This window comes from Theropithecus gelada, chromosome 10 (assembly GCF_003255815.1).
Source record: "Theropithecus gelada isolate Dixy chromosome 10, Tgel_1.0, whole genome shotgun sequence".
NCBI classification, from domain to species: Eukaryota; Metazoa; Chordata; class Mammalia; order Primates; family Cercopithecidae; genus Theropithecus; species Theropithecus gelada.
The window spans coordinates 30,727,650-30,753,011 of NC_037678.1; the positions used below are offsets into that span (position 1 = coordinate 30,727,650).

A 25,362-nucleotide genomic window follows, 5' to 3' on the forward strand; every position below is an offset into this window, starting at 1 on the left:
CTCTCAATCTGTTAATGCAAAATAGTATCTACTTCTACCAATTCAGAGAGACATCTATCTGGATTACTAAAAAAGCATCCTTATATGTGTGGTATTAATAGGTGCACACATCTCAATAGATCAGCATTCTCATCAGTCCTGTAGATGGGCCCAGAAGTAAATGCTGACAAGAAGGTCTCACCTGGCTTGGCCGGAGGAAGTTGACGTTGATATTGGGATACCGAGTGACTGGGTCGATACTGTACTGGCTGAAGTTCTTACTCACATTCTCAGGGGTGGTCTGAGGCAGCAACCTATAAATACTTTCCCTGCAATAACACAGCAATATACTCTGAGTCGGGACCAGCACCACGAACATCTCCCTCTCGTTTCATGGTAGTTCTGATAGCCCAGCAAGTCACCTGACATGCCCGATCCTCATCCTTGACCAGTGTTCTTGGGCCCTACGTCAGCCCCTGCTCCCCACACCCACTTGCAGTGATCCCATGGGTAAAAGCCGAGGAGAGAGAGCAGGCACAACACCATCAGTACCCACAGACGCTGCCTCCAACTCAAAAGGCCACACATTTACTCTTTTATTTTTTCAAGCATGCCAATATTTACTTCAGTTTTAAAGATAATCAACACAAAAAAAGAATTATCACTATATTTAGTCAGAATACCTTAAATAAGAGACAAAATAAAGTAGTATCAACTTCCAATTTCATCTGGGAAATCTTATGCCTCAATTATTCTGGTCAAGGCATTAGTTCCTTATCAGAAAGCAAATCACAGGATTTTTATTGCATTTGTAAAAATCTGCTTCAACATAACCCATTTAGGGGTTTGAGAAACATTTATAAGCAGTTTGGCATTTTTCCTCTGAATTCAAAGCTACTTTTAATTTCTTCTCTGTCAGTAAGAAATTTATCTTGGAAAGGAGTAAGAGAAGACTTAGTCCAGGAGACTCATCTTTAGGTTTCTATGACTTTATGAAATCCTACCTCGCCTTTCCTCTTTTCCACATGAAAACATCTTTAATTAAGAAAGCAGAAAGAGAAGGAAGAACTTGCACTCTGCCTGAAGAATAAACCACTCCTTCTTCCCAGTTTTCTCATGAAAGGAAACCCCGATTACTTCCCATTACCTCTCTGCCAGCACTTCCAAAGGGCTTGTTCCTAGAGACCAACTTCGGACCATCCAGGCAGAGTCCATAGCAGCTAGAAAGCCCCGGGCTATTCCTGTTCCCATTGGCCAGAAAGGCTGTAAATAAGACACAAAACAAAGAATTAAAAAATAAAACACCTTTCAAAACAGGAAAAATAAACTAGGGAACAAAGAGTTTGCTGTTGACAGTAGCGTTTGGCAACTGTTCCAATAACAAACTGCTCTGCTTCCCCGATTGGTAGGGAGCAAGTCAAAAAAGGTGCAGAATTTCCATTCATACTTAATAAGCCTGGGCTCCCAGTGGCCTGTAGCGCTCCCCTACTTCCTGGTGTGACTCCTGCAGGGGGTTTACCTGTGCTGTACAACACTGCAGACGCTCATTCCAAGACCTAGGATGCCCAGATTCACTCCTAATTATTCCTGCCCCCACCACAGAGCGCTGCCATGCTTAGCACTCACCTCTAGGAGGCTGTCCCCGACCAGAGCCACTAGTAACTGGTGTCCGTTCTGCTCCCGCACCAAGGCGGCGTTCTCGGAGGCATACATACAAGTGAAGTCAAACATGGCCACGTCGGGCTGCCCATAGTGATTGATGGCAAAATCCAGAGACGGCAGCTGCTGTTGGGTGGAGAAGTCTGCCGCCTCCCTGGCATAGCTGAGCAGAGCCTCCTGGTCCACATTTTCTCGGGAAAGCAGGAGCTCTGTGTCGGCGTAGTCCTGTCTCGAGAGAAAGAGGAGGGTAGGGATGGAGAAGCCCTGGCACTGGGCCAGAACCATCCTATATGACCCAGGGCCACAGCTTCTCCTTCCCCCTGAAGTGACTCCACATTCCAAAACCAAAACTTTCAAGCCTGTAATCTCAGCACTTTGGGAGGCCGAGACGGGTGGATCACGAGGTCAGGAGATCGAGACCATCCTGGCTAACCTGGTGAAATCCCGTCTCTACTAAAAAAATACAAAAAATTAGCCGGGCGTGGTGGCGGGCGCCTGTAGTCCCAGCTACTCGGGAGGCTGAGGCAGGAGAATGGCGTGAACCCGGGAGGCGGAGCTTGCAGTGAGCCGAGATCGCGCCACTGCACTCCAGCCTGGGCGAGAGAGCAAGACTCTGTCTCAAAAACAAAACAAAACAAAACAAAACAAAAAAACAAAACCAAAATTTTATACCATTAAAAGGGGCAAGGGGAAAGGCAGCCAGGCACAATGGCCCACACCTGTAATCGCAGCACTTTGGGAGGCTGGGGCGGGCAGATCACTTGAGGACAAGAGTTCGAGACCTGCCTGGTCAACATGGTGAAACCTCGTCTCTACTAAAAATATAAAAATCAGCCAGGCATGGTGGCGTGCGCTGGTAACCCCAGCTACGCGGGAAGCTGACGCAGGAGAATTGCTTGAGCCTGGGAGGCGGAGGTTGCAGTGAGCCAAGATAGCACCACTGCACTCTAGCCTGGGTGACAGAGTAAGACTCCACCTCAAAAAAAAAAAAAAGGGGGGGGGGTTGGATTATTCCCAAGAGAACATAGACCTTGCTGCCTAAAACACACAGTCATGGCTTTTCCATTTGCTTGGAATAATTACTATTCCTTTGATCTTATCCTATCTGCCTCAGGGTTGTTCTGAGTATCACATACGTGATAGTACTTTGTGAACTGAAAGGGCATTTCATTATCTTCCGGGTAGTAAATGGCTTTTGTCAAATGGGACCACATGAAACACTCAGCCTTGCGTAACTCATGACACCCAAAGGAAGAAACCAAAAAAGCTTGAGTGCCAAAAAGACATGGAGGTGGGAGCAATGGTAGTTCAGGAGGCTGGGAAGGAATATGTTGAAAATGAAACAGAGGGTTTCAAAATAGTAAAATGAGACTCTGAAGGACTCCATAGAAACCCACAAACAAAGAAGAACAAAGGACTGAAAAACTCCTTTTCTGTTTTGGAGGTTCCTGGCACACTGAGCCAAATCTTTATTCTCTGAAAGTGGGGCCTACGGTTTCTAAGTGGCCCTGATGGTCCTTTCAGCCACCACTACAAGATGTTAAAGCCAAAACACAAACACTCAGGTTGGTCCTAGAAAGACTGTTTGTTCAACACTAAGTAGCCACATGGGTTTAGTGTTTAACAGCATACACCGAAGGTATGGCCTCTGCCCTCTTAGGAAAAAAAAAAAAAAGAAACACGAAGGCAAAGTAAACCAGGTCTTGGCATTCTAGACTGTTCCTATCGAATGCTGACCGATAACCACAGTTCTGCCTAGGTGGCAGATTTAAGTCTTCACCTTGTCTCAAGGCGTATGAACTGCTTCACTGGCTATTTCTTACTAACAGCAATACAACCCTGATGTAGTCCCAGATAACCAGCAAGACAATTTTAGAAAGCATCTAACCGGATACGTCTTGCTTATGATTTTGGGAGAGTGGGCTGTATAAACAGCTTTGTCCTGGTTCTCCCTGAAGGCACACAGGATGGCTGTGCTGAGAAACAGCTCAAGGTTCCTGGGTAGAAAGCGGGAGCTCTCTGCCACTGGCACGTGCTCATCAGCTCACTCCCCGCTCTGCTGTCAGATAAGATAGTACTGCAGCTCAGACTAAAGAGACTGCATTCACACCACCCTGCAAAGACAAAGGACTCCCTGAAGTTCAGCTGTGAGACTCTTGTGGGAACTGCACAGGCCTGAATCAGCACAACTGGTGTCTCTGCTTCCGTTCTTCTCATCACATGAGCACAGTGATTCTCACGTTGAGACCAATGAGACCAGGCGAGACTTAAAAAACTCTCCTTCAGGGACCATCCACGTGGTGGTCTTCTGACTTCATATTTCAGGCCATCGTCTCAGGGCATGCCATGCAGTCACCTAGAAACAGGTGAGCTGGACCTGGCTAGGATGGACGCTCAGACCTGTTCTGTGGTCATAAAGAGGCCTAAGTGTAGCCTGATCCTGTCAGTGCTGCCTGGACCTCTGAAAGCTGTATCTGCAGTGACACGAGAACCCTCATCAGGCTCCCATAAACACCAATCATTGCTTCTTGGTCAAACTCCCTTCCCTCTATCACTCTCCCTCCCAGAAGATAATTCTTCAACCAAGCAATCATCAGTCAGATATGGAATTAACAATAACCAGAAACCCCATCACCTAACATTAAACTGAATGTTTATGCATGAAATGCCATCTGAAACTCGCTTTGCAAGAATCCCGTGGCGAAGGAGGAGTGCGCTGGAGTATTACTGACAGAACACTGGCCATGTGTCGACAACTGTGAAAGCTGGATGGTGGGTACGTGAGGGTTCATTACACTATTCTCCCCCCATTTTTATTTACATTTGCAATCAGCCATAGTAAGAGTTGTTCACGCTAAACTGGAAAACATCAGGGGTTACCAGAAGATGCGTTCAGTACTCATTTTCATTCCCTTGCAGGAAAAACCCATCAGACAACTCTTTCTCTTGGTGATATTAACCACTTCAATAAGAAAGAGTTTTGAAGGAAATCCGTGGCTCACATGTAGTATCACTCCTTTGTCCAGCAAACTCTGCTTTTTGGCTGTCATAACGAAATAGTGTGTGTCATCTTTGTAGTAAACGATGTTCTCCAAGTCAATACCTAGGGCCAGAAGACAAATGTGTGCATGTAAGAGTTTGCTGAGATGAAGGTGCATCAGGGCAGCCTGAAAGGTTACACACAGGCCTACAGAGACAAGCGCCTGAGACTCCAGGCAGGGAAAGGTGTCTAAGCCCAGATTCTCACGTCCTGCATCATTAGTTCATGGAAATACAGGGAGCTTTGTTTCTCCGTATTCACTCAACACCCCAAACGATCCTAAAAACAATGACTGCTAGGAAACAGAACTGGAGGGACGGGAATAAAAACAAAACAAGCCAAAAAAAAAAAAAAAAAAAAAAAAAAAGAGGCTAACTTCTAAAGAGGGCTTGGATTAGTTATCGGGTTAAGCCTCTCCGGACAGTCATCAAGGAAGCTGGAGGAATCTCCCAGATTCTTAAGAACAGGATAGACAACTTGACACCTGGAAGCAGAGAGTGAACTACTGACTTTTTAATTCAATTAGTCTAAAAAATAGATGTAATGGAAAGAAATCAAGTTCTAGAAAACAAAAGAATGAAGGCACATTTAGCAAAATATCCACGTTGATCTATTCAAAACCTATCATACAACAATCTCACTGCTATCTGACACATGGTTTGCCTTCAAGCCTGAGCTGGAACTCAGGAAGAAGACTACATACTTAAAAGGCCTAAAGTCAGCTTCCCAACCAAACCAGGGAGCCACTGGCCAGCAGCTACACCAAGCAGCATGACTTAGCATCACAGCACAGGGCAGGCATTGGGAAGAACCAGTGGAGGCAGAACGAACGCTTTAAAACAAATAAACAAGCAAACAAAAAAACTCAGACTGGGTGTGGTGGCTCACACTTGTAATCCCAGCACTTTGGGAGGCTGAGGCAGGTAGAGCCCAGGAGTTTGGGAGCAGCCTGGGCAACATGGCGAAACTCCGCCGCTACAAATAATATGAAAAATTAGACTCTTGCCTTTAGTCCCAGCTACTCAGGAGGCTGAGATGGGAGGATCACTTGAGCCCAGGAGTTCGAGGCTGCAGTGAGCTGAGATCACGCCACTGAACTCCAGCCTGGGCACCAGAGCGAGACCCTGTCTCAAACGAAAAACAAAACCCAGAGCAGCCCAGTCACTGTGAGGAGGTTAAGAATACGCGAGGAGGAGACAAGTTCTGCAGGAAGCATTGCGCTAGGAACAAGGCACAGGAATGAAAAGAGCGGGAGGGGCAGATAGTGCAGGAGACACCCCGACGGCCACTCATCCCACCAACCCCCCAAGAAAACGTCCCCAGGGACTATTTAAGTTTCTATCCTAGGCTCCGGAGACATCAACACCAACCTGTGGCTTCCCTCAGTTCCTGGAAAAATTTTTGGTTGAATATAAAAGCCACACCACTGATCTCTTCCACTTTAGCTTCCGCTGTTGTATTTCGGTTGATAAAATTTGCGGTGATGGCGATGGCCAGTTTGCCACGGAATTCTTTCCGACGAAACCCTGGAGGGAGGTGATAAATCGCTGGCTAGAGAAGGAAGATCACTTCAAATGAAAGTGGGGGTGCTGATAAAGACATCAGGGAAAGCTGGGGATGAGAACTGATGGGAAAGTTAGGGCAGCTCTTCTGCAGATGAAAACAAGGTATTTACCTACCTAGGAATATGAAAATTCAGGAACGAAGTCAAAGTCTCCGTTAACAAACAATTTGAAATCTGACTGGCCGGAATATTACTTAGTACCAGGGATTCCTCTTTAAAAAAGGGATGTGTTGGGGGAGTACTTGCTTATTAATATGTAGATTAAGTCCTACAGGTGCCAGCCACTCAAGGTATGGCTCGTCTCCTAGTGCCCCAGCAAGAGTGCCCTGTAAGCAGCAGCCTGGGCGAGGTGAGGTGGTTCACACCTGTAATCCCAACACTTTGGGAGGCCAAGGCGGGCAGACTGCTTGAGCCAAGGAGTTCGAGACTAGCTTAGGCAACATGGCGAAAACCGAATCTCTACAAAAAACATAAAAATTAGCTGGATATGGTGGCACGCGCCTGTAGTCCCACCTACTCAGGAGGCTGAGATGGGAGGATCGCTTGAGACCAGGCAGATCGAGGCTGCAGTGAACGTGCTCATACTACTGCACTCCAGCCTGGGCAAAAGAACGAGACCCTGTCTCAAAAATGAAATAATTAAATAAAATAAAAGCAGCGGCCCGAGTGCCAGCTGGCTAGAGGAAGGCAGGACCCGCCATTCCATCAGGGCAGGAAGCACACATTCAGGCTCTCAAAAGAGAGGACCCTGGTCACACACAGTCTCACCCCAGGGGTAGGACAGCATCCGCTTTCCCCTCTGCTATGAGTCAGGCAGAGGAGCACAGACCAATACCTTCCAAAGTGTTCCTCCGACCATCCCCACCGATGATCACTTCAAATTCATACTCTGACACAGGATGAGTCTTGGGGTGCACCAGTGCCCGCCAGCCTATCCCTGTGGACCAAAACCAAATAAATGGGGGTCACCACCCAGACCACATTCACAGCCAGGACCATCTCTAGATACCCAGTCATGTGAACTGCACAAAACCCTGGGCCAAAAACACTATGTGTAGAAGCAGTGGAGACAGAGGCTGGCCGCGGTGGCTCACGCCTCTAATCCCAGCACTTAGGGAGGCAGAGGCTGGCAGACTACTTGAGGCCAGGAGTTCAAGACCACCCTGGCCAGCATGGTGAAACCCTGTCTCTACTAAATATACCAAAATTAGCCAGGCGTGGTGGCGCGCGCCTGTAACCCCAGCTACTCTGGAGACCTAGGCAGGACAACTGCTCAGAGGTCACAGTGAGCCAAGACTGAGCTACCGCACTCCAGGCTGGGTGACAGAGTGAGACTCTCGTCTAAAAAAGAAAAAGCAGTGGGGACAAACCACAGAAGGAAAGAAGCCTTGCAGAGGGCCCACGAAGCCCTTCCCACCACATGTGCACCTGCGACATCGAAGGCTGCATCCAGGCCACGTCCCCACAGGCACAGGCTTTGGCTAGCTCTGGAAGCAGCCCTCAGGGGCCTTTGGTTTGCTCCCTCAATCTCATCTTCCTCATCCATCAACACCCTCTCACGCCTTCTTCACTCCTCCAGTATAACTTACGTTCATTCTCTTGGTCCTCAGGAGGTTGTATAAGTCCTTGGAATTCCACATTGACATGGATTTCAATGCCTAGGATCAAGGCTACTTTCAAAAGTATTAGTTGGAGCTGACGGATACCTGGGAGAAAACAGAGATGGTGTTGGTGGGAACACATGGAGAAGGGGGTATCCATCTGTGTCGCGGCTCAGGCTCCCACCCCACCACCCATGCTCCCTTCATTCAGATTCCCAAAGCCTGCTGTAGCAGGAGACATTCCGAAGCCACACTCCGTAACTTCTTCCTTTCTTTAAGGCAAATATAACCCAGTGGAAAAGATGTTCTAGAGCAACACACAGGACACTCCTACCTCTTGGGTTCAGTGTTCTAAACAACCAAAAGCTTGGAGACAACACGGGATTGTGGCCTACAGGAGATCCCTTTCCATCTTTCCAATACGGGGCTGCCATATTGGTGGCATCTCTGATCCTGCTAGGTCAGGAGGCAGAGGTGCACCCACAGGGTACAGCCCACAGTCAGATGCAGAGCTGCTGCATGACCTCCCCGCCCATGGGCGTCTCTTTCAGCCCATTCCCTGGTTGATCATCACACATTCTTACAAGGCAAGAAGGGAAATCACAATCCAACCAGATCCTCCTCCCATTCCCCCTGCCACTCCTGGTCTACAGCTATGGAAACTGAGGCCAGAATGACTGACAATCTTGCTTATTTTCATAGTGAGACTGATTGATTTATTCAACGTCCATGAGCACCTGTAGGCACCAGACATGGCAGGGACTTAAGGTGTAGAGATAAAGATCTAGGCCCTGGTAGAAGACCCTCTCAACCCTAAGATGAATCTTGCCACAAATAAGGCAGACAAATCCACTGAGTTAATGACCCTTGGTCCTCTCTTAAGACCAAACTTAACTGGGTCTAATGTGCCAGGAGCAATGCAAACCCTCCTCACGTCATCTTGGTTGTTCTCCCCAGTTTACCACAGCCACCACCCTTCTGAGTCCCACTCCCAAAGACTTGTTAAACTCTGCACTAGCATAGTATTTTCGCAGAGAACTGTGGGTTCCAAGATGCTTTATAAACTACAGCCAACAGATGGGCACAGCGCTTCCTCTGCCAGTGGAATGTGGTGACTGCCAGCCAGCGTCTGATAAATTGGCACAGCTGCTGCAAACAGCAAAAGGTTCCATGACTGAATGTGTTTACAGGACACATCTGGAGAAGCTCAGAACAAAGGCTCCTTGATAAAGCTTTCCTGAAAGCATTAATGATAATCAATAAAAAGCCTTCAGTTTCATAACGCACACTGTCTGTTCTGAATTGCTTTTCTGGCCACTTACAGTCAAACACCGCTGACTGCATTAACTTGTATTCATACCCTGTAGGATCTCAGAAAAGCACAGCCCCGGGCTGAGCTTGGAGGTGAGAAAAGTACAACAAGGGCTTGCAGACCACACAAGAACCACCTAACCAGAGGGATGCCATTATCCCCTTGCCATTAGCGGCCCGGCCAGGGCTCTGCTCCTTCTGCAAGCGTGGCTTCCCCCAGGACTCTGTCCCCACAGCACTTTGTTCTTATATTAGTAGAGCACGTATCAGGTCACAGCACAGACAGCTGCACGCCTGTGTACTTCTGCCACTGCAAGAAGGACCACCAGAGGGTCTGGGCCCAAACTGGTCATCGTTTCCCCAGTGCCTGGCCCCAGTGCCCATCCCGCAAACTGCAAGAGCTCAGTAAGAGTCCAAGACCTAACTTAGAAATCCTCAGGTCAAACCCCACAATTTCATAGGTTACCGATATGCTCACATTTAAGAGTCCTAAATTACAGAACCACTGCATAGCAGGTGTTTTTACTTCAAGATGAGTGCACTTACTACAAGAAAGACAGCAATGAGATTAGAAGAAATTTGGCGGCATATGAATTCCTCAGCTAATCCACCTATCTCTTTCTAATGAACACGTGTGCGAGGGGTAGGGTGGAACCTTAGAGGAAAGCTAGTTTTACTTACTGATATGGTCGATGGCTCCGGCACAGAACTTGCCATAGAACTTCTTGGCACCCAGACCTCGTAGATCATGTATGGTGAATGGCCAGAGATGCAAGACGTTGTTGCGGGAGAAGGCATCTCGTTTCTCAATAACAACCACCTTGGCCCCCAGTAAGGATAAGTCGATGGCTGTACGGAGACCACAGGGGCCAGCCCCAATGATGAGACACTGAAAAACACAGCTGCTTTCAGGGCGGGCAGCACTTCCAACAAACAATTCTAAAGAAGTCTCATGATCGTATGATCATCACTCCCTAAAGCCCTGAAATAGGGCTATTCTCCCCACTGCCAAGAAACCTTCACACCTATGTGGGTCACAGCAGAACACCTGCCATGGCTGAAGAGAAGAGCTAGTGATCACCATAAATGGAGAAGACAGAACCATCAGTGCTAGACACAAGCCCGTCACCTGTTCACCTTGGACAGCCTGGAAGGCCCTTGATCTGCAGCATATTTTAAGTGGCCATCATCTCAACAAACGATATGAAAATCAAATGCAAGCTTACATCAACAGGAGAGGACCGTTTGGAAGGTTTCTAGGTCAGGCAGATTTCTGTCCAAAGAGATACAGAGTCCTATGTACACAATCTCAAGCCTGCTGGAATGAATCTACCACACACATGATTCCCAGGAAGCAATTTTCAAGACAAAGTTTTATGTGCTGAAAAGAGTTCCAAAATCCCCATTTCTAGACTGAAAGTCCAGGAATACGATCTTGAAAATCCACACTCCAGAGAAGTACTCAGCAGGAGACTGGACACATATCTTAAGCAGTTTGCTCTGTGTGTGCAGAAGGAAAACGTGCAATGCTTTTGGCTTTGTTTTTCTCTTAGTAGAGTCCAGTACTCACTCATGAATGTCACACCTTCACAGTTCTTGAATTTTGCTGATGAATATCTACCCCAATGCAAATCCACTGGGGGTGGGGCTCTAGGTAACCCCTATTGCACAAATTAAAGCTCGTGAAAGAACATAACATAGCCATGAAGTCAACTGCAAATTTGTGTCCCTGCTAGCTTGTTCCAAACTTCTCACATTAGGTGTTCTTCTAAGGAGGGAAGTAGGAAATGTATCTCTCCATAGCCGCTTCCTTGCAGCTACCCCAACAAAGGCAAGTGCATAACTCAGGTCTTTGCCTGGGCCTACCTGCTTCGAGAAATAGGGCCTACCTATTTCTCCATGTGGTGAAGAAAGCAACAGAAATACTTTGGTTCACAAAGTCCCTGCTTATGAATCAAAACAGACCTTTGGAACATGGATGGGAAGAGGCTGGAAGCTTGTGGCAAATCCCAAGCTGGCAAATAGCATACCTTACCAGTTACTGAGTATGGAATGATGACTTTGGAAAGAGGACATGCCAAGAACCCCAAAGCCGTGTTCAGACAGGATACCAGTAGGGCTTGGCTACATCCCTGCTAAGTGACCTGCATCTTCCGAACCACGTGAGGTTCAAAAGAGAGCTTTGGCAAAATAAAAAGTTCCCATGCCACTTGACTTTGGTTGTTCTTAAATACTTGAAACTTTGAATGTTCAATATGTAAATACATGAAATACGCTTAAAATAGGGTCTGGGTCATGCAAGTCGAACAAAAAGAGGTAAGAGATCCACAAAGTTTCAACAGGTCAAAGCTTGATTTCCTGTGCTAGGTTGTGGCTAGACTTTGCCTGGTTCTCACTCAGCCTACCTCTAACTCAATCCTCCTCTTTGGCATCTGGATGAATCCTCATGTCAGTGACCCCAGGGCCCAACAGGATCAAGGCTTACCTTGGTGTTGGTGCATGCTTTTCCCTTTTTGTAGTCTTTGTGACTGCCCCGTTTGTCCAACTTCGCCCAGAGGGCTTTGGCTTTCCAGTAGTTAAGCTTGGACTTGAGCTTGTGATAGAAGGAGCGGTAGTCCTTTGGCTTCAGTTCCAGGTGGTCACAGAGCTCCTGGAAGGCCTTGAGGGTTCCCTTGCAGGTGGTGGCCTGGACAAACCGGTCAAAGAGGACATGAGCTGGGTTCATGGTCTCATGCTTCCTCTCCTCCATGCTGCCTCACTCTCAGCACTCCCAGAGGGGGCGGTGGGATGGCTGTGGGTCCACCTGACACTGGCACGTTAATCTGACGAAAAGAAAGAAAAAGACGGTCAGTATTTCTCTGTCTACAAACATTCTCCAGGAGACATACTCCTCTTCAAAGCAGAGTTCTCAAGTGTCGCAGTCATCCATCCACAAGTATGGACTGCACACCTGCAATACTCCAGGCACTACGAGACACTGGGGCTGGAAAGGTGAGCAGGATGGTTCTTGCTCTCAAGGATCTGATAGTCTAGGAGATGAGGCAGACACAGACACAGAATGTCTTGATGGACCGTACCAAGTGCCACTAAAGAGGGAGACACAAGGGGAGCTGGGAAACAGAGAAAGAGGATCTAAGTCACTATTGGTGGTGAAGCGGGGTCCCCACTGAAGGTGAGCCTCTGAGAGGTGACAGCTGAGTCTCTCAGCATAAATGTTAGCCAGGCAGGGAAGAGGTGCAGGACATGGGAAAGTGACACAGGCAGGCCTGAGTGACTCATAGGGATCAAAGAGGCAAGGGTGACTCCCAGGTTTCCAGCTTAGGCCCCAGATTAAACGGAGACATCAGGCCAATGGATTAAAAATAGAAGCACTCCTCGGTGCCGGTGGAAGAGCGAGCCACCTTCCCCACCTGCACCCACCGGCTCCTGTGAGTCTGCGGAATCATTTTGGCGTCACATCTGGTGAATCCTCGCCACTGGAACTGTACTGGGAGGCAAAAGGACAAAGGACAAAACTAGAGAGTGGAGAGTGGGTCAGGGTGGCGAGGCAAGCATGACCACAGGGCTGAGCCCACACAGCCAGACCCCAGCGGCATGACCCCGCTCACAACCCGGGGTGAGCACTGTCACACGAACCCTTGGTTTCCCTGTGTGTAAGGCAAGTAGGTTAGACAGCACCCCTAAGACTCTTCACTTCTGAAGTTCTCCAAGGCTCCTGCTGAGAAATCCACATGCCCACAGCACTTGCTCTTGGTGCTCACATCACAATGGTCCAGTACAGGCACATCACCCATTTACCACGAGGCTGACCAACACAACTGGACTGGACTTTGCTCTAAAGACGTACCCTTGGGGTTGGGCACAGACAGAGGAAGGGAATGGTTGATGCACTGTGTTCAGGAGGCATGTAGAAGCAAGAAACTGCCCACTATTCAGCTGCAGGTGCTGCTGAAACCAACTCTCGGAAGACGAGCGCCATGTTCCAGAATGACACAGGAGAGGCCCTGAAGCTGTCACTTTGGGTAAGACACTGAGCAGCAGTGTGAAGTAGAAATGACATGCCACTTCTCTCTGCACCTCACCATGGTATCATGGGATTAAACCAAACCAAATGAGATGCATCTTAAGTTTCATGAGAGAAAGTCATAACTAAATACAAGGAACTGCCCTCTCCGCCTTATGTTTTCTATGTCAACAGACACAACACTCATCATATAATGTGGAGGATACACTGCAGACAGAACACACTGGCTCGGCTTTTCGCTTCAAATATGTCACGTACTCAACAACCGCTCTTGGCTCTAGATATTAAAAACTACACCGTTGGCCCAGTGTGGTGGCTCATGCTTGTAATCCCAGCACTTTGGGAGGCCAAGGTGGGTGAATCACTTGAGGTCAGGAGTTCAAGACCAGCCTGGCCAACATGATGAAATCCTATCCCTACCAAAAAATACAAAAATTAGCAAGGCAGGGTGGCACACGCCTGTAATCCCAGCTACTCAGGAGGCTGAGGCATGAGAATTGCTTGAATTCGGGAGGCAGAGGTTGCAGTGAGCTGAGATTGTGCCACTGCACTCCAGCCTCAGCGACAGCATAAGACCCTGTCTCAAAAACAAAACAAAACAAAACAAATCCAGAAAAAACAATACACTGTTAACACATATAGCTTCTCCCAATAGCCACATGGCTAGGAGGCCAGCAAGAAATGGAGCTAACTAGAATCAACATTCAGTTTCCCCCAAAAAGAAAGGTTTTATTCTAGGTAGCAGAAAGATAAGTACTTTACAGTTCCTAAAAAGGGCCCATTGTTTCTCTTACAAGTCAAGGCTTATCTTAGAAATGCCAGAAAGTCAAAAGATGGCTTGTAGGGCAGGAAAGAGCAGATGTGCTCATGCGAAGGCAGGAGAAACGGTGACAGCTGACAGCCCATGACTAGAAACAAAGGTCCCGCAGCATTTTCTACATCAGGGGCCCTCTTTGCCTCCTGACCTTTGTGGGGACTTTGGAGGCTTCACCTGCTCTTTGAGAAGCACACGGCACGGCACAGCACAATCGGGACCCTGTCTGTATGCTCTGCCTGCCTTCAGTCAACCTAAACACCAGAGTCACAGTGTTTGGTAAGCTTTGCATACACTGGGTCTCATCCACCGCTACCTCATGTCAAAGAAGAAAATGACTTTTCTTTGTTCCTAAACAGTAGCCACTTTCGACTCCTTGCCAGGATTCAGAGCGCTCAGAACCACGACATTCTTGCTGAAGTCAAGACATTAAAGATCCTGCAACCCGTAATTCCAAAACCCTTCCTGTCATAGTGCCTGCCTTGGCTTACACCTCCCTTGAAAGAGGGTCTTGGGCACTTATTTCCCAAGAAGAGTTCTTCCGTGTGAGCTAACAACCCCTTGGTTAGCTGTAACCCACTCGGTTTGAAATAATTCACTTCCGAAGAGCTGCTAACCACCATAAAGAACTCTCAAATCAAACCCCACTACAGAGGAACGCCTTCACTAATAACTGTCCCCAATCCTTCTGCTAGTGAAAAACACTTAAATTAACAGATGTCAGCCAGAGCTCCCAGAGAGCTGCAGAGCCAACCAGCAGGCAAGTATTAAGTCTCTGGCCGAAGAGATTTCGACCTGCAGGGCACTGGGGACAACAGATGAACAGAGGCAGGCTGGCTCCTGGAACAATGCGACCGGCACTCAAGGTAAGACAACACAAGATGAATTCCCTTGGGCTGCCTCACTTTTCCTGCTTTGCAGCTGAATGACTGCAGCGCAAAGACTCCTCCAGAGTGTGACAGCATTGCTCTGTGGCTCTGCTGGGCTGGGCCTGTCTCACTCTGCAAGGGGCTTACCCAGCATTCTCACTGGCTCTGACAACAGCCGGGAAGCACGGCGGAGCAGGGCTATTCCTGTTACCGCCCCCATTTCCCTCATTCCTGAAGGTCAAAGCCAGATCATGCTCCTCCTGGCCTGGCCTGCACCACCCTGTGTACAGTTCATAATCACAGGAACCTGTTGACCAGGAAACCTGGCAGGAAGGTGCCAGAAATCCCAGAAACTGAAAAGCCAAGGTGTGCAAGGAAGGGGTAGAGGAAGTGCGGAGCCGGGCAGGGGGGTTGCGGGGAGGAAGAGGAGGTGATGCCAGGTTTCCAGGCATCTGTGAGTCTCTGCCAGCTGACTCCAGCCTGCATGTTTTGTCCACGGCAGCTGACTGCTGACTCAGAAGCCCCGCATGGGCCTTGTCTGTGGAGGACGGCACTGCAGAGACGGCCTCTGAAGCACATGCAGGACACGGTTATGTTTCTATTTACAACAAGAGTTGAAGGCTGTCACTGACTTCTGGCTGGCTATGAGAACACTCAAATTTCTAGTTCTTAGAAGAGGTAGCTGGATGTTTCTGGGGGAGTAGAAAGGAGAATCATCTTTAAAAACAGAAAAAGAAAAAAACAAAACAACAAAATAAGAATGACACTTCGAGAGTATGGCATCAGAGTGAAGCTTCATTTTCTCCCTAACCAATGCACCATGAACATACCAGCGAACGTGCAAATCTCTGAATCTTACACAGCAATCTGTGAACTGCGCCTTCCCCTAGCCCATTCAGTCAGACATATGTCTCATCTAAATAGATCTTGAAAGCGGGTAGAAGGCCAGGTGCGATGGCTCATGCCTGTAATCCCAGCACTTTAGGAGGCCAAGGCAGGAAGATCACCTGAGCCCAGGAGTTCAAGACCAGCCTGGGCAACACAGTGAGATCCCATCTCTTTAAAAAATAAAAACCAAAAAAATTAGCTGGGTGTGGTGGCATTCGCCTGTGGTCCCACCTACATGGGAGGCTGAGGTGGGAGGATTGCTTGAGCCCAGGAGGTCAAGGCTGCAGTGAGCCATGATCATGCCAATGCACTCCAGCCTGGGAGACAGAGCAAGATCCTGTCTCAAAAACCAAAAAAAGAAAAAAGTAGGTGGAGAGGAACACTTGCTTTGGAACGCCATCAGGAGGAAGCTTAGATGAAAAATGCACTATGGATTAATATTTTCCCTCAGAAACCAGCACCCAAATTGCCAATATGCCCCGGGCGCCTGATCTGTCTTCCTGCAACACAGGCAACTTAGCATCATCATTTGAAAAGACTGTCCTTTTCGTACCAAGTAGTCTTAGTATCCTTGTCAAAAATCATCTGACCACAAGAGAGGTGCATGAGGCTGAGGCAGGAAGATTATTTGATCCTCCCAGGACCCTGAATCCAGCCTGGGCAATACAGCAAGACCCCATTTCTTAAAAAAAAAATCATTTGACCATATATGTTAGGGTATGTTTCTGGGGCCTCTATTGTATTTCCATTGGTTTATATGTCTGTCTTTATGCCAGTACCACACTGTTTTGATTAGTACAGCTTTATAGTAAGTTTTGAAATCAGGAAGCACGAGTCCTCTAGCTTTGGTCTCCTTTAGAAGGACTGTTTTGGCTATTCAGGGTCCCTTGAGATTCCATGTAAATTTTAGGATGGGTTTTTCTATTTCTTTTTTTTTTTTTTGAGACAGAGTCTCACTCTGTCGCCCAGGCTGGAGTGCAGTGGTGCGATCTCCACTCACTGCAAGCTCCGCCTCTCGGGTTCACGCCATTCTCCTGCCTCAGCCTCCCAAGTAGCTGGTACTACAGGCGCCCGCCACCGCGCCCGGCTAATTTTTGTATTTTTAGTAGAGACAGGGTTTCACCAGGTTAGCCAGGGTGGTCTTGATCTCCTGACCTTATGATCCGCCCGTCTTGGCCTCCCAAAGTGTTGGGATTACAGGCGTGAGCCACCGCGCCTGGCCGAGGATTTTTCTATTTCTACAAAAAAAAAAAAAAATCACTGGGATTTTGATAGGGATTATATTGAACGTGTATTGTTTGGGTAATTCTGACATCTTAACAATAGTAAGTCTTCCAACCCATAAGGATGAATTTGTTCTCATTTATCTTGTAATTTATTCCAGTGATGTTTTTTAGTTTTCATTGTACAAGGCTTTCACCTCCTTGGCTAATTCCTAAGTGTTTTATTATTTTTGATGCTACTGTAAACAGAATTATTTTCATCATTTCCTTTTCAGACTGTTCACTATTAGTATATAAAAATGTAACTGGCCAGGCACTGCGGCTCACACTTGTAATCCCAGCACTTTGGAAGGCTGAGGCGGGCGGATCACGAGGTCAGGAGATGGAGACCATCCTGGCTAACACGGTGAAACCCTGTCTCTACTAAAAATATAAAAAATTAGCCGGTGTGGTGGTGTGCACCTGTAGTCCCAGCTACTCAGGAGGCTGAGGCAGGAGAATGGCGTGAACCCGGGAGGCGGAGCTTGCAGTGAGCCGAGATCATGCCTCTGCACTCCAGCCTGGGCGACAGAGCGAGACTCCATCTCAGAAAAAAAAAAAAAAAGTAACTGATTTTTGTGTATTAACTTTGTATCCTGCTACTTTGCTGAATTTATGTATTAGCCTTGAACAGGTTTTTTTTGGTGGAATCTGTAGGATTTTCTACACATAAGATCATATCATCTACAAATGGAGATAACTGTCTTCCTTTCCAATATAGATGCCTTTTAATTTCTTTTTTTGGCCTAATTGCTCTGGATAGAACTTCAGTACTATGTTGGATAGAAGAGGCAAAAGTGGGCATCTTTGTCTTGTTCCTGATCATAAGAGGAAAAGCTTTTTGTCTCTCACTGTTGAATATGACACGTGCCGTGGTTTTTCACATACGGCTTTTACTAGGCGAAAGTAGTTTTCTTCCATTCCTAGTCTGGTGAGTGTTTCTATCATGAGAAGGTATTGAATCCACATGTATTGCATCCTGGGATCTATCCTGACTCTCCATCCTTTTTATCATCAAGCTGACACTCGGCAGGATGGAGAGAAAACATGAAGCCAGCTCCTCCCCCCACCACTGTGCCCTCTCCCTCTCCTGCCTGTCACTCACCCGGCTGCACTCCTCATCTGCTCCTGCCACTCTGCAAGGACATTATTTAAATGTCTCTCTCCTCCACTAACTGTGAACTTCTTAGGGTAGGGACTGGGTCTCTGCGCTATAACCCAACTTGGAGTAGAAATAGGTCATGTTTCTGTGGAGGTAATGAGGGTAGGATGGAGCCCAGCAGCTCCGTACTTGAAGGACCAGTCCTGGGGAAAGCACTAGCCTGGCCTGCGTGGCTGCAGAAGGTGAAGAAGAAATGGACACATGTTAGAGAGAGACTTCCAATGTGCTACCAAAAAGCGGTATCCAGGAGTGCACAGTCAGCCTGGGCGGGCAGTGACAGTCTATGAAGAACACACACGAGTGTGGCACTTTTCTCATGACCCGCACTCTGCTGGGCTGCGTGTGGACCACCCCTCTCTAGAGGCATCTGAGAAGAGCCGGGCCCAGATAACCTCTGGGTTCTCTTCCAAGTCCCTAATCCTGCAGGACCATATGGTCCTAACCCTTATGTTGTATCTTTTCTAATTTTTCATTTCTATTCTTTGCTAACAACCTATTTCTTCATGAAAACCAAGTTAAGAACATCTACGCAACTCAGAAATGGAGTGAGAAGTGAGCTGACCTCTGCCTTGCAGTTCTGTCACCCCAAACACACATTAAAGTGTCTGAATCACAACGAGGCACCAAATAAACATCATCACCGATGATGATGTCAGTTCACGTTCAAAGTAACCCCCAAAACAAGTAATGAAGAAGAATGCCTGAGGCCCACCATCTCAGTCTCCTCATCTGTAAAACGAAAATCACAGGATTCTGTAGGAAGTAAGGTAATGAATGTAGAATGTTTATCCATGCCAGGAACAGAGCAAGGCCCAACCAACAGTAGCGCTGTTATCATCTAGCAGTTTATCAATAAACCCCAGCAATGAAAGTGTATACTCAGTCTATATGACGGAACAACAGGGTTCAGATGGTTTTGTTTTCTGAAGGAAAGAAAAATGGTTTGGAACTTTCTCTGCTCCATTATCACTCTTCCCCTCTCCCTCCATCTGCTCTAGAAAGCATGAGAATGGCATTGGGTGGGCGGGGGGCGGGGGGGGAGGCCTAAAGGAGTAGGATCTGTGTAACTCCTGCCAAACTGTAGTGTTAAACATGACAGAAGATACTGAGTCGTTACTACTTGGTGTCACATCCGCGCCTAGGGCACCTTCACCACCATCCCGCGAGGCAGCATGTACGACCTCCATTCTGCAGGCGGGGCAAGTGCAGCTGAAAGAAGGTGAAAGGTCACAAAGCAAGAAGGAGGCAGTGCAGGCATGTTTTGGGTCCAGACTTGTCCAGTTGAGAGCCTAAGTCCTTAGCCATTATGAAAAACCACCTGAGAATACAGCTTGAGAAATAAAAGTTCATGAGAATGCATGCCTCCAGTCCCTAACCACCCGAGAGCAGGAATTTGCCTGCCAGGAAGATAGCTGCCCAGCTAGCAATGGATATGCAGTTTCAAGTAAATTTAGCAAGGACACACAATACAGGATTATTTTTCTCCTCATGATTTATCACTGCATCTGCTCCTTTGAAATGGAGCCCTTTCCAAATGGCAGTGAGAGCAGTCTGGTTTCACAGTAATTCTTCTCACGGGTTGCCAAAAGGCAAAGCAACTAAAACAGTGCTAACACGGTCCGGATCAGTCAGCGTTCTGCAGCAGGCTCCTGCACCCCAGCCATCAGCAACACCTACGAGGAGTTAATCACAAAACATTTTCCAACCACCTAATACCACTCCATCTACTGTAGGAGCCTGGGGAAGGGCAGAAGGTGGACCTCAACCTGCCCACTGTCAACAACAGTACAGACCAAAAGACCAACGCCTTCCTGACCCACCAATCCAAGAACCCTACTCTCAGGGGTGAGGAAAGGCCTCTGGGTGGGGAGAAAGCCTCACTGAGGATGTGGGGAAACACAACTAAAGGAGAATCCCAAGAAAAAGCTGTTCTCCTCAAGGGCCGGAATCCAATCTATTAGGCTGGTGCAGAAGTCAGTGCAGTTACTTTTGCCATTACTTTTAACGGCAAAAACCGCACTGACTTTTGCACCAACCCAATACTCTGCTGAGCACCACGTACCCAGTTCCAGGTACACAGCAGGTGCTCAGTAAGGTTCTGCTGATTAAAGGGCTTCCCAGTCACCTACACTTGTGCAGACCCGGGAAGCTGGCTGGTTGGTAGGCTGCACAGGGCAACCGCCAGGCCACGGCACACAGGGGCTCAGAGAGGGCCAAGGCTCCAGCAGTCCGAAGGGAGAGAAATACCTCATGAGATGACTTGAGAACTTGCGGAAAACAGGCAAGGTCCCACCAAGGCACTCAGTCAGGTCGTTTCCTTCCTCTCCCGGGACAGAGCCCGCAGCTAAGGCTTTCCAACACTGGCCCAAAACACAGCTGGCAGGAGACTAACCTGGAACAGAATCTGGGGTTTCTCAGATGTCTCGCCTACCTGTCATCACTGCCACAGAACCACAAAATACACTGCAGTCAAGGCTCAGCACCATCTGAAAGGTCATCTAGGCCCACCAGCGATCCCACACCTGCCTATCAATGACATGTCAACAGCACCAAGCTGAGCAGCTTGCAATCAATGTTCATTCCTCAAGGATTCCATTTCTGTGTAGAAGACCAAAACAGGCTGGGTGTGGTGGCTCATGCCTGTAATCCTAGCCCTTTGGGAGTGTGAAGCAGGAGGACTGCTTTAGGAGGAGTTCAAAACCAGCCTGGGCAACATAGCAAGACCCTCATCTCTACAAAAAATTAAAAAATTAGCTGGGCATAGTGACACACACCTGTCGTCCCAGCTACCCAGGAGGTCGAGGCTGCAGTGAGCCATGGTTGCGCCACTGCATTCCAGCCTGGGGACGGAGCGACACAGTCTCAAACAAACAAACAAACAAACAAAAAACCATAAACAAAAACACCGTTTTTCTTCCGCCATGGTTCTCCGTTTCTCCACCTTCTTGGCATTCTTCCACAAGCTTCTATCGGTAATCAATGTCTATGCCCACCTCATCTGCCTTCCCTCCAATGACAGTGAGCAACATCTGGCACGTCTAGCTGAAGCCAGCCTCCGCCTGTGCTTCTGACCCTGTCCCCGTTCTTACTCAAGCATGCTGCCTCCCACACTGGTCCCTTCCCTGCAGTGATCCTCCCTCACCCCACTCAACTGTCTTCGGCAAGGACACGCCTTTCAACACCCAGTCCAGACCCCACCCACTCCAACTAACTTACTCTGCTCCCCTTGACAGTAAAACTCGCTGAAAGAATTGTCAATGCTTTGTTCACAACTTTCTCTTCTCCTACTATCTTTGAACCTCCAACAAGTAGACCTTGTCCTCAGCCCTCCACAGAAATGCCTCATCAAGTTCATGAATGACCTCTATGCTGTCCAATCCAATGATCAGTTCTCAACCCATTTTCCTCAACCTGTCTGCAGCACAAGTCACAGCTCACCCCCACACAACCCCACCAGCCTCCAGGACAAGGGGACACTACCCTCTGGGTCCGGCTGTGGCCTCATAGCCCCTCTCTGCATCCTTTGCTGGTCCCAGACCCATCCCAAGCCTCTGCATGTTGAAATGGCCCTGGAATCAACTCAGTCTTTGATCTCTTTTGAAATTACATCTCCTTCTACATCAGTGGCTTTTAAACTGTGATCTACAGTCAAAAAAAAAAAAAGTCTCGTACTGTGATCTGGGACACAGCTCTCTTTTTACATAAATTTAATTTTAAAAACGTTTCATAGGACAAAATTCCCCCATCAGTCGACATAAAAGTAAACATTTTACAACAACCCTTACTACTGAGATACTGTTTTCAATTCTATTTCATTTTTTGAAAATGGCGGTGCCCACTGTACTGACTTCGTGACCCACCGAGACACAACCCCCTGTGAAAGCTATGCCCTGGGGGATCCTCCCTCCCGTAGCTTCATCTACACAGTAGCGATAACTAAAGGTGCCTTAATATTTATTTCCTCTCTCATGAACTTGTACAACCAATCGCTTGTGCGACATTTCTACCTGGACGTTTGACAGGCATCTCTAACTTGAAGCACTGGAGGCCCCACTCCCGATGCCGCTCGCCAGAGCCTGTTCCTTCCCTAGTGTTCTGCGTCTTGGTAAACAGCACCGCCAGATACCCAGAAGCTCCACCCAAAACCTTACCCCCGTCTGCCTTTCTGTCACAACCCACAGTTCGTTCTTCAGAAAATTCTGTGTTCTGCCTTCAAATACAGCCAAACCCAACCACTTCTCACCATGTTTTCTCTGTCATCCTCATCGAGACACCACCAGTTCTCACTTGCTCATTGCATGAGCCTCCCCTACTTCTGCTCCTCCAAACCCACCCTCCAGAATATTCCACAAAGCAGCCAGAGCATCCACTTAAAACATGCATCAGACACGTCGACTGCCGCACCTCAGCCCCAGGTCAGGTCCTGCCACTCTCCCCAGCACTCCTTAGGCCCAGCCAGACGGCCTCTCTCCTGCTCACCAAGGCCTCCCTGGGCGGGGCTGTCCTGGCCAGTCATGCAGAGTGCCCCTCGCTCTTCAGGTCTTGGCTCACCTTATCAGAGAGAGCTCTGCTGACCACACCCAGGAAAGAACGCCCTGCCCCTGCCCATCACTCTCGACCCGCATCCTGTGGACACTGTGTACAAAGCATGTCCCTTCCCTCTATCTGCCCTGGCAGAAGTAAGCCCAGCTATGAGAAGGGAGTGGAGCATGAGCACACAGTGACTCCAGAGCCTTCTCCTGCTGAGGTGCCCGTCCACAGCCTGCCACCCGCCCGGATACACCTGCTTTGTCCTCAAGGACAAATCAGAAGTTGGTAAACTGTCTTCACTAAATTTCCTCAGCCGATTCAGCCATGACTTCCCATCTCAGCCAGCATAAAAGCAAATATAAAATAGTGGCCTACAAGGCCCTATAAACGTGTCATAAACATTTTGGTCTCAGGACTCCTTTACACACTTCAGAGCTACGGAGGACCAGAGTTCGAGACTGCAGGGAATTACGATCATGCCACTGCACTCTAGCCTGGGGGACAGAGCGAGACTGTCTCTGAAAAAAAAATTATTGAGGACCCAAAGAGCTATCAGTATTTACTATATGTAAAATTAAACCTGAGACAAAATGTCAACATTAATTCACTTTAAAATAACAATTAACATACCTTATGAAAAAAAATTACTTTCCAAGACAGAAATTTAGTGAGAAGAGTGACAGCATTCTACATTTCTGCAAATCTCTTTAATGTCTGGCAGCCAGATTCTCCCACCTGGTCTGTTTCAGCAGCAGCACATATCGCGTAGCCTCTAGAAAAGCCCACTGTACACACCTGGGCAAACAAGGGCGGGAAATGCACATAATAGCACTCAGTATCATTACAAAAACAGTTCTGACCTCATGGAGCCCCCATGAGACCTGTGCCCATACACATGCCTTCCCTCTGTTGCCTCCTTTCCTGCTACCAGCCTCTCCCATCCCCACCGGCCACAATGGCCTCCCCATGTTCCCCACCTACCAGATACCCTCTCACCTCAGCCTTCCCATCTGCAGCTCCTTTTGTCTAAAAATGCTCTTCCCTCCGATCCATTCACTCAAAAAATATTACTGAGCACTCTTCTATGCTCCAGAAATAACAGCGGTGAACAGAGAAAACAAGCTCTGACTTCCAGGCCACGAACCTTCTACTAATGCAGCTGACACATATATTCAAACGCCAGCTTCTCAATGTGGACTTCCCTGGCCACACTGTTTAAACCTGCTCATCCTCTTTCCCTGGTTTTCTCCAAAGCACTTACCACAATTTGACACACTCCAAATGTTTTTGTTTTTTGTGGGGTTTTTTGTTTTGTTTTTGTTTTTGTTTTTTTTGAGACAGGCTCACTCTGTCACCCAGCCTGGAGTGCAGTGGCATAATCATAGCTCAGTGCAGCTTCCTGGGCTCAGGTGATTCTCCTGCCTCAGCCTCCTGAGTCGCTGGGACCACAGGCGCACACCACCAAGCATAGCTAATTGTTTTTTATTTGTAGAGATGGGGTCTCACTATGTTGCCCAGGCTAGTCTCGAACTCCTAGACTTCAAGCAATCCTCTTGCCTCGGCCTGCCACTGGGATTACAGGTGTAAGCCACCACACCCAGCCTCTAAATATTATTTACTTACAACCTATCTTTCTGCTACAATGTAAATTCTGGAAGGGTGAGGATTTTTGCCATTTTGTTCACTGTTGTGTCCTTGCACCTGGAACAGTCCCTGGACCACAACAGGTGGTGCACAGTGAGGGCCACTTGATGAACAAACGGCTAGGTATACGAACTTCTCCAGGCAGAACTGAGTTAGGATATGAGACAGAAGTCGTATCAAATGAAAATGAACTGTGTGCTTTCAGGCAGTGTCACCAGGCTGGGAATCACAGAGATTGGGAACCCTTCAAGGGGAGTCCAGATGGCTTCTGCCCAGCGGGGTAGGGGCTCCCCTGGAGACCTGCCCTTTTTCCATGACCACAACCAGCCCTGGACATGGCTCACACAGGCTCTGCCCAGCAGGCCCTACACCCAGCTCAGGACCTGTTCTTGCCAGCAGGAGAAGAGAGCCTGTCAGAAGCCAGGACCTGGAGGCAGCTTTGTTTCAACAGCCAAACACTTTCAGTGTAACTGTCCCCTATAAAAAGAAACTGGTTTCGAGAAAAGAACTGCGGTATCAGTGTCAGCAAATGCTATGGAACAGGCCCAGCCCACTTCCCCAGAGATGAGTAGGACCCATAATATTTCTGATTCCAAGTTACCTGTATGGCTAACATCTGCACGAGAAGGCCACGAAGCTGCCACAAGCCCAGGTGTCAGACAAGGCAACATTTCTTCGTCTGAGGCAGGAGGACACAGGACTCAATGGATACTTGCTGGGCGGCGACGAGGAGACTGCCCAGTGAGAGGGAGAGCTGCACACGTGAAACGCCAGCCTCAGGAGTAGAATGGGGGTGGGACAAAAGCATATTTTCTGCAAGTCCCCACAGTGAGGACTGCTGTGGCCGTACCTGCCCCATCATCTCCACACACAGGTGGGGCCCCAATACTGCCTTCTACAATACCCCCACTGGTTCCTCCACCCCATCCCCACCCTCCTAATAACCCTCTTCCGGTCATCTTTTCACTCCCTCTCCAATCTGGCCTCTGTCTCCAACACTCCACTGACGGTGACT

At 48.2% G+C, this 25,362-nt stretch overlaps 1 protein-coding gene across 1 annotated transcript in view; it reads right to left on the reverse strand.

The window, feature by feature from the left end:
- MICAL3 (microtubule associated monooxygenase, calponin and LIM domain containing 3) overlaps positions 1 to 25,362 on the reverse strand; it is a 235,057-nt gene that overhangs the window by 104,305 nt on the left and 105,390 nt on the right. Inside the window, exons 2-10 of the mRNA XM_025398397.1 lie at positions 11,640 to 11,976; positions 9,836 to 10,043; positions 7,832 to 7,948; positions 7,078 to 7,179; positions 6,049 to 6,204; positions 4,641 to 4,741; positions 1,606 to 1,863; positions 1,127 to 1,242; positions 182 to 308 (exon numbers count right to left, since the gene is read on the reverse strand). Of these exons, the coding sequence (XP_025254182.1) occupies positions 182 to 308; positions 1,127 to 1,242; positions 1,606 to 1,863; positions 4,641 to 4,741; positions 6,049 to 6,204; positions 7,078 to 7,179; positions 7,832 to 7,948; positions 9,836 to 10,043; positions 11,640 to 11,903 (1,449 nt within the window). The 5' untranslated portion in view covers positions 11,904 to 11,976. The remainder of the gene's footprint in view (positions 1 to 181; positions 309 to 1,126; positions 1,243 to 1,605; positions 1,864 to 4,640; positions 4,742 to 6,048; positions 6,205 to 7,077; positions 7,180 to 7,831; positions 7,949 to 9,835; positions 10,044 to 11,639; positions 11,977 to 25,362) is intronic.